Source organism: Cotesia glomerata, linkage group LG8 (assembly GCF_020080835.1).
Source record: "Cotesia glomerata isolate CgM1 linkage group LG8, MPM_Cglom_v2.3, whole genome shotgun sequence".
Classification (NCBI taxonomy): domain Eukaryota; kingdom Metazoa; phylum Arthropoda; class Insecta; order Hymenoptera; family Braconidae; genus Cotesia; species Cotesia glomerata.
The window spans coordinates 15,241,031-15,250,585 of NC_058165.1; the positions used below are offsets into that span (position 1 = coordinate 15,241,031).

The window sequence follows — 9,555 nt, forward strand, 5'->3', positions numbered from 1 at the left end:
TTTTAAGTTTTATTTATTGATAGAAAAAAATTGGAAATTTTTAAAAATTATAAATGAATATTAATAATTTTTTATTTAAAGAGTAATCGGACATCAAGTGTTAATTATTTGTTAAAAAAAATTGAAAAACATTCGAAATTGCGAATGAAATTCAATAATTTTTTTTTAAGAAGTAACCAGATTTTAAGTTTTATTTATTTATAAATAATGATTGGTAAGCATTCAAAATTACGAGTTAATTTCAATTAATTTTTATTCATAGTATGATCGGATGTAAAGTTGCATTTATTCATAGAAAACAATTCAAAAATATTCAGAAATACAAATAAATTTCAATAATTTTATATTTACAGCACGAATGCATATTACGCTGTATTTATTTATAAAAAAAAATTGGAAAGTTTTCAAAATCACGAATGAATGTGAATAATTTTTTACTCACTGTACGGCCTGATATCAAATATTAATTATCTGTTGAAAATTATTCGAAGCCATTGGAAATTGCGAATGAAATTCAATAATTTTTTATTCAAAAAGTATGAATTATATGAAGTCTTAATTATTCATAGAAAATAATTGATAAGTATTCAAAATGACGAGTACATTTCAATAAATTTTTATTCATAGTATGATCGGATATTAAGTTGCATTTATTCATAGAAAACAATTCAAAAGTATTCAGAAATACAAATAAATTTCAATAATTTTATATTTACAGCACGAATGCATATTACGCTGTATTTATTTATAAAAAAAAATTGGAAAGTTTTCAAAATCACGAATGAATGTGAATTATTTTTTATTCACTGTACGACCGGATATCAAATATTAATTATCTGTTAAAAATTATTCGAATACATTGGAAATTGCGAATGAAATTCATTAATTTTTTATTCAAAAAGTATGAATTATATGAAGTCTTATTCATTCATAGTAAATAATTGATAAGTATTCAAAATTACGAGTACATTTTAATAAATTTTTATTCATAGTATGATCGGATATTAAGTTGCATTTATTCATAGAAAACAATTCAAAAGTATTCAGAAATACAAATAAATTTCAATAATTTTATATTTACAGTACAACCGGATATCAAGGCTTATTTATTGATTGATAACAATTGAGAACAATTTAAAATCATTTATTTTTTTCTATTTTTTTTTATTTCCGCATTATATCCAAACTCATGAACTATTTATCTATTCAAATCCATTGAACACAATTAAATATTTGAATTTTTCTTAATTTTTTTTTATACTTTAAAAGATTCAAAATCTTCAAACTATTTATCTATTCAGAAAAATTCATTTTTGCCTGAGCTGAATCAATCATGAAATAGAACTTGTTGAAAATAATTGAAATCATGTCCAATTCAATTTTTTTCAATCAATAATTTTAATCAGGGTTTGTAAAATTTTTTTTATATTTTTCCAAATAGATTTATATATCACAAGAATGAATATAAATCATTGTTTTTATGAAAAACTTTGATTGTTGATGACAGTTCATTCAGTTTTTTAAAAATAAATTTCAACAAAAATAGTTACTGTTAGAAATTACATACACAAAATTCTTATAAAAATCAGTACAACTTTTTAAGCTTTTCTTTATATTGATAAATCTGTTGAAAATAATGTTTTCATTAAATAATTATTATTATTAAATTAAAGAAGTACACAATTGGACCAAGTCGGAGGTTTTACTTCTAATTGCGAGTTATAAAGAACACCAATTGGAATTTTTGGATGAAAATGCTTGCAAAGCTGATGTATGGTCGAAAGTAATTAATCATATGACGGTTACACTTGCTGAGCACGATTTATCACCTATTGATATCAAAAAATGTAAAACAAAAATGGAAGCACTGAAACGGCATTATAAAGGTCTTAAAGATAATAATAAAAAGTCTGGGAACCAAAAAATTACTTGGCCTTACTATGATGTAATTTTAAAAATTATTTAATTTTTTTTTAACTTTAATATTTATAGCCTACAATTTAATGAAATTCATTTATAGGAAACGGAAGAACTATTTGGTGAGCAGCCATGGATTAAACCGTTGTCCACTGCAGGTTCTAACATTGAAAACACAATGGGTATTTAAAGAATTATATAAACCTATTGTTATTATTATGTGTTTTTTGATAGATATTAATTGTACTTTACTCGCTACTTATACTTTATTAACTCGCTTGAGAATGTATAAAATTTAAAATAAAATTTGTAGCTTACTCTTCGGAAATTGATGAAGAATAATAAAAAATTTACATCTTTTATATTTAACAGATTCTGAAGTTATAAACCCACCATCGAAACGCCAAAAAAAGTTGGCAGATTATTGTGAACAATTACTAGAAGAAAAAAAAGAGAATCGTGCAATTCGCATACATCACCAAGAAAAAATCGCTGCTACAAATCAATTAACGGATGTTCTAAGAGAGCTTATAGGTCATGCAACACAAAAACGGCAAAGTTGATTATATTTAAAACTAAGTAATTTTAGTGCAAATATTTTTTATGATTATTTTAATATGATTAAGAATGTTATGCAACATAAAAACGGCAAAGTTGATTATATTTAAAACTAAGTAACTTTAGTGCAAATATTTTTTATGATTATTTTAATATGATTAAAAATGTTACAGACAATTTATATTTTTAGAACGTGCATGTTTACATGTCTAAGTAATACCAAAAATTGAGCTTATAAGGTTTAATTTTAAAAAAAATGTTAATTATTAATATTTTATAAAATAGAAAGATTTATATTTTCGTACTTTTTAATAGTATAAAAAAATTAATTATTAGTGTTTCCGTTTATGGTATTAAAATTAATCTTAAGTGCTTTATAAAAACCGTTTATCAATGTTTATAAATAAATGAAAGTTCAAATTAAAAATAAAAACCATATGACCAAGTCAAAAATAATTTTATTTTTAATTCACATCGAGTTTTTTTATACAATTGTTGATTACATGAATGATTGTTGATTACATGAATGATGTACATTTTTGTCCATATATATATATATATATATATATATATATATATATATATATATATATATATATATATATATATATATATATATATACATTCACAGAATTTTGATTAACTGCCTAGTTGTATGTGTATGAACGTACGTAAAGGCTCAAAACTTACAAATTATTTAGAAAATTTTTCAGCTGTTCTCTTTTTTCCATTCCAGCGATTTTCATGTCATTGTTTGCTTCAACATCTATGTCAAATGGTGGAATTTGATGATTCACAAGAATTGGGATATCTATTAAATCATTTTTCAAAATACAAATGTTATGCAAAATACAACAAGCAATAACATAATATGGTATTAAGTCAGTTCTTTTGAAAGGCAATTCGTCTAATAAACTCCGAAATCTTCCTTTCAACAAAGCATTTGCTCGTTCTATCATCATACGAGAGCGAGAGTGAATCGTGTTTTATCGAAACGTTTCTTGATTCATATTACCATTATTTCGATAAGGTACCATTACACATGGTTGGATACTGTAAGCCTTGTCTCCTAATAAATGGCTATCATTCGGGAAAAATTCAGGTGTCCAATAATTTTGTAAATTTGATAAGCGGAAAACACGGGCATCATGAACTGAGCCTGCTTCACCGCAGTATGCATGAATAAATTTCAACTTGTGATCGCAAACTAGCTGAAATTACAAAATTAATCTTTTTTTAATAAGTAACATATATATATATCAGCAAAATTAAAAATAAAATTTTTTCAAAAACCTGAGTTTGAATAGAATGAAATCCTTTGCGATTAATATAGCTGGCATGGTGTTCTTTGGGCTGAGCGATTCTTATGTGTGTTCCATCGACTGCTCCTAAAACATTTGGAAATCCGTACCTTCGAAATACGTGATTAGATGTTATTCTTGCTTCTTCATGAGTAGGCCATTTGATGTAAACAGGTAAATAATTATAAATTAGATTTAACAACTTTCCAAACAGTTCTCCATCCTGTTGCTTTTCCAACATTAAAGCGATCACAAACGGATCTGTTAAAAAGTAATAAAATGTTTTGTACATTAACATTTCGACAGTTATTCAAAACGTGTAAAATCGCATTAGATAATAAACACTTAATATTATACCTGTATGAATCTGGTGTTGACATAGTCCAAATACTCAAAAGAAGTTGTTTTTCGACAGAAATAGGATTTCTACCGTAACGTACAGATTGTTTTTGCAATTCAGGTCCAAGTAGATTTATAAGAAATTCAAAAGTATCTCGTCTCATACTATAATTGAAGAATATATTATAACACAATAATCGTTAGCTAATAGTAACTCCAGTTCTTAATATAAAATTAAAAAAAAAAAAAAAAAATACTTCAATGTGTGAAAATGGATGACTTACCGAAAATGACTTTTAAAGGTCTCATCAGTCATTCGAAAAACAGTAGTCTCCACATAATTTTCTATCCTTGGAATAATGTTCTGATCATCGCGATTGCCAAAACAATAGACGAGATCTTCATCATCACTAGAATCATCGTCTGAGGATTCTAATAAATTTTGAACTGTACCAGTACAGCTAATACGATCCCGATTATTGTGTAGTCCATTAGCTGTATATTTTTTTAAATTTAATTAATATACTATTATTGTTTGCAAACAAAATATTAACTTTAACTATACATAACCTTTTTTATAGGTTTACAAGTATTTGTGAAAAAATACTTTTTGAAACATAAAAAGGATACTTACTGATATCAGAAATTTATTTAAATTATAATTAAATTCAACATTAAATATTTTATTTTTTAAATATTCAAACAATAACTTTTCTTATTTAACAGAGAACGTTTAAGCAAACATTAAGGCCATTCTCTAAGGGGGGCCCCCCACTTTTTAAAGAATATGTGGCGCCGCCTGGCGGCCGAAATAGGTACTAAAAAAAGTTTGAATTTTCGAGAGATTAAAATTCAAATGAAACAGGTATAAATAATGTAATTGTTTATTTTTATGCTTCCGTATGAATTAGAAAAATTTATATTACAATTTAAAACATGTTTTACACCGGAAAACATCATAAATATGAATTAAAAATATAACGTTCTTATTGACTGTGAAATGTCATTTTCCGTGTTTCACGCCAATAATTAATTGTAAAATAATTAGGGAATAAGGTGTAAAAAATTAAACGTAATTCATATTATAAAAGCATAGAGAATAAGTAAAAAATAACTTACAAGCATAAATTCTTCATATGTAGCCAAAATATCGTAAAAAAGTTTTCACAACACAGTTTGACGTTTGTAAACAACCGACATATTGTGTTTACAAAGCGAACGTGAAACACATGAACGTTGTCGCGGGAAAATTAAATAGCAACTTCACACTATTGCAAGAGAATAAAATAAATCATAGAATTCATGTAAAATTTCTAAGTGTAAGTGTGCAGGAAATTTTTTATCATAAAATGAGGAGTGTCTGGATCGACTCAAAATGGCCTGAAACGAATAAATAACTTAACTCTCAGGAGTACTTTTTTATTTTGGTCAACGCCTGCGCTGGGTCAGCTGGATAGAAAATTTTCTAAGTGTGGGTGTGCGGGGAATTTTTATCATCAAATAAGGAGCGTCTGAATCGACTCAAAATGACCTGAAACGGATAAATAACTTGACTCTCAGGAGTACTTTTTGGTCAACGCCTGCGCCGGGTAAGTTAGTGAACAATTTTTCTAAGTGTGTGTGCGCGGGGAATTTTTTTATCATCAAATAAGGAGCATCTGAATCGACTCAAAATGACCTGAAACGGATAAATAACGACTTTCAGGAGTACTTCTTTCTTTGCTAAACGCCTGCGCTGGGTCAGCTGATAGGAAATTTCTAAGTGTGTTTGTGCGGGGAAGTTTTTATCATCAAATAAGGAGCGTCTGAATCGACTCAAAATGATCTGAAACGGATAAATAACTTGACTCTCAGGAGTACTTTTTGGTCAACGCCTGCGCCGGGTAAGTTAGTGAACAATTTTTCTAAGTGTTGGGTGCGCGGGGAATTTGTTATCATCAAATAAGGAGCGTCTGAATCGACTCAAAATGACCTGAAACGGATAAATAACTTCACTCTCAGGAGTACTTTTTTGTCAACGCCTGCGCTGGGTCAGCTGATAGAAAATTTTTAAGTGTGGGTGTGCGGGGAATTTTTATCATCAAATAAGGAGCGTCTGAATCGACTCACAATGACCTGAAACGGATAAATAACTTGAGAATGGAAATAATTGCTTGCAATTGAGTCAATCGTTTGATGATACATTTTCATTTAAATTATTTCTTTTTATTCTCTCACTACATCTAGTATTATTTTCTTTATATCTGTTTTTAATTTCATTCTATTACAATTCTTCAACATTTACAATCAAATTTGTAGTTTATACAGATTTTGCTCGCTTTTCGATCGATGGACGGGCAGTTAAAGTGCAGCAACTTTTAAGATCGATCTTCTTAACGTGGGATGTTAGCGGTGATGGGTTCACTCAACGACATTGTGGGTACGGTCTAGAAAAACGTTCCGAAGAAATGATTATAAATCTATGTTTAAATTTTTTTCTGCCCTCCGGCCGGAAAGTGGCAACTTTCTGGCCGCTGCGCTAAACAAAATTGCCACATTCCGGCTACGTCGAGCAGAAAAATAGTATACACACCTTGGCCAGTAAATAAGAAAGCCTCAAATCACATGTTTGTCAACCTCGGCTTCGCCTCGGTCAACAATTACATGTGATCTGGAGACTTTCTTATTTTACTGGCCTAGGTATGTAATATACTATTTCCTCATCCGTTAGCCTGACAGTTTGTATTTTTAATTTTAGATGCCAACTTTACACAATACAAAGTATCAGTTTCCAGGGCGTACGAATCGAGGAGGTGGATGTCGGATTATGAAAAAAATTTACTGCAACGTGTTTGTTTTTTCTAAATAATAAATTTTTAAAAACGTCTGAATTTACTTTTTTTTTCTTATGCTTCTTAACAAATTATTATTGTTGAATTAAATTTTTTACAAATTAATTTACGCCCCAAAAATATTTATTATGATCTACTGTTACAAAAAATGAGATGCGTACTTACCTTGGAAAAGGATCTGTTTTAAAATCAATGTTAATTACAATTCATTCACAATATTAATTGCAAACTTAAGACAGACTGTAACATACTCATGTTTTCAGTCGCAAATTAATGCAGACTATATATACTCGCGGTATCAGTCGCAAAATTAATGCTGACTAAAATACACATGTATTATCAGTCGCAAATGAATGCTGACCATTTATACTCGCGGTATCAGTCGCAAAATTAATGCTGACTAGAGTACACATGAACTATCAATCGCAAACTTAATGTTGACTGCAATATACTCATGATATCAGTCACAAATATACGTTGAGGATTATACGTTCTTTTCGACACAATTACCACATTTTTAACAGGTATACAAACGTTTATCTTTATTCAAAATTCAATTGAAGGTCATCATGATCTTGTTAAATCTATGACCCATTGATAGTTTATATATTTTTTATTGAAGAATATCTGTTGAATTTCTATTATCTTCATCATATATATATTCAAAGAAATCGTTGACTAATTCTTCAAATGATGAACTTTCGCCGAGACCATAATCATCGAGTAAGCAATCGTCATCGTAATCATCATCATTATCATTGTCAATGTTGATGGTATCATTGTCGTTGACAGTTGTACTACTATTCACATCACCTGATTCATCAGGTTTATTTTGATCGTTATTGTTGTTTTACAGTTTTCAGTATTTGGTTCAGTTGTACGCTGACGAACGATAGGAGATAAAGAAAACCATTGCTGTATTCTTTTATCACCGTAAAAACTGTTGCAATGGCTCATTAACTTGATCATAAACTTTTGGAAGTTCCTGAGTTTTTTCTGTTTCTTCACTTTGTTTGTCAGAACCTTTGGATTTATAAATTAACTTTGGATGCAATAGTTCTGGTACTAAGTACTTCCAATAAAATTCATATAAACGAGGATACATTTTGTTTTCCAAAAATTTTCATCGTATTGTATTGTTAAATTGTGTGAAGCTTTAGGTGTCCAGATTGATAAAATACACCATTTTCTCTTAGTGATATGTAATTGGCCTTGAATTTGATAGTAGTAACGACTACTTGTCCTAAGCTTATACGGGTCATTATTTTCAAAATGTTCTTTCGAATAAGCGCCGCCTTTTTTTATAGCTTCCAGAGGCTCTGTATCTCTCAACGTGTAGGGACATTTGGTTTCTACTATTCCATCTTTGCCAACTAATCCGTCTGGCGAAGCTCCGAATCCTGGAATAGTATCATCAATGAATAGGCCACAAGGTTCTATTAATATGTCTTCATTCTCCTCAAGTCTATCGAGGGCATTTGCTTCATTATTTCGGCCGTACAACAAAGCTGGATGCATGGTATTATGTGATGGATATAAAATTTTTTTTACCACATCATTTTTAGTTTTATCAGTTTGTGATTTACATGCATCCTTGAAATTTGACGCAGTTAATAGTAAACGACGAGTTTTATGCCATAACTCCGACTTTGCTTGATCTACAGTATTACGTTCTATCGGAACGCGTTCGTTTATTAACTGTGTCAATTTTTTTTTGTGACTTTTCAATAATTTTTCGTATTGTTCAGGAGTAATTACAATACCAGCGCTTGGCCCATAATAGCAATCTTGTCCGGTATACTTATTTTTGTGATATCGTCTTCGATATCCTTTTTCATGATATTGACGCTTATTATACTCGACTTTTTTTTTCCTTCTTTCTTCTAATGTCAATATCCTTTGAGGAATATCTTTTTCCCAAACTTTGTATATATCTTTCATAGCAGTTTTACTGTTGAATTGTATAACTGCGTATGCTACTCGTATACTGTATCCACCTAATTTGCAAGGATCAGTCCGTTTACCTCCAATTTTTGAAGCAATAACATTATTTATGCATTCTGCTGGGTTATTACTTCCGTTCATTAATACATCTTTCGGAAGAGCTATACATCTATTATAATGTGCAAATATAATATTCCAAATCTTCAATTCTGATAATTTCACAACACTGTTGGTCTCTGGTTTTTTATCACAGTAATATTGGTGACAATTTTGATGTTGACCAAAAGCGTGATACGGAATATTTTCTAAGTCTTCTTGCATACGTTTAATTTTACTTTCATAGCTGTCATTCGTGGAATTCAAATAACGAGATGCTGCTCGTATAGCTTTTGAAGATATTACTCCAGCATCAGTAATAGCTTCTTTTAGACTGACTTCGTTCTTTAATTGACTCATTTTCAAAAGACCTAGAAGATTTTTTGCTAAACGACGAAGCAGGTGATTCACACACTCTATTTTTTCGACAGTAATATTATACAGACCATAAACATTAAAATCAATGAGTAATTGGTATACACTACTGTCACCATCACTTATTAATGTTTTATATATTAATCCATACTTTTCATAACTAGTCTGAAATAATTCTAATAAAATAGATGATT

The 9,555-nt window shown here is 29.2% G+C and overlaps 1 protein-coding gene and 1 pseudogene across 1 annotated transcript; one reads left to right on the forward strand and one right to left on the reverse strand.

Moving 5' to 3' along the window:
* Window positions 1-1,649: 1,649 nt before the first annotated feature.
* Window positions 1,650-2,687, forward strand: LOC123270990. The gene is made up of 3 exons (XM_044737201.1): window positions 1,650-1,945; window positions 2,021-2,099; window positions 2,290-2,687. Exons 1-3 carry the CDS (start codon window positions 1,796-1,798, stop codon window positions 2,478-2,480), a joined length of 420 nt encoding a protein of 139 aa, XP_044593136.1. The 5' UTR covers window positions 1,650-1,795; the 3' UTR covers window positions 2,481-2,687.
* Window positions 2,688-3,115: 428 nt separating this feature from the next.
* On the reverse strand, window positions 3,116-4,876 carry LOC123270981 (annotated as a pseudogene).
* Between the last annotated feature and the right edge of the window lie 4,679 nt (window positions 4,877-9,555).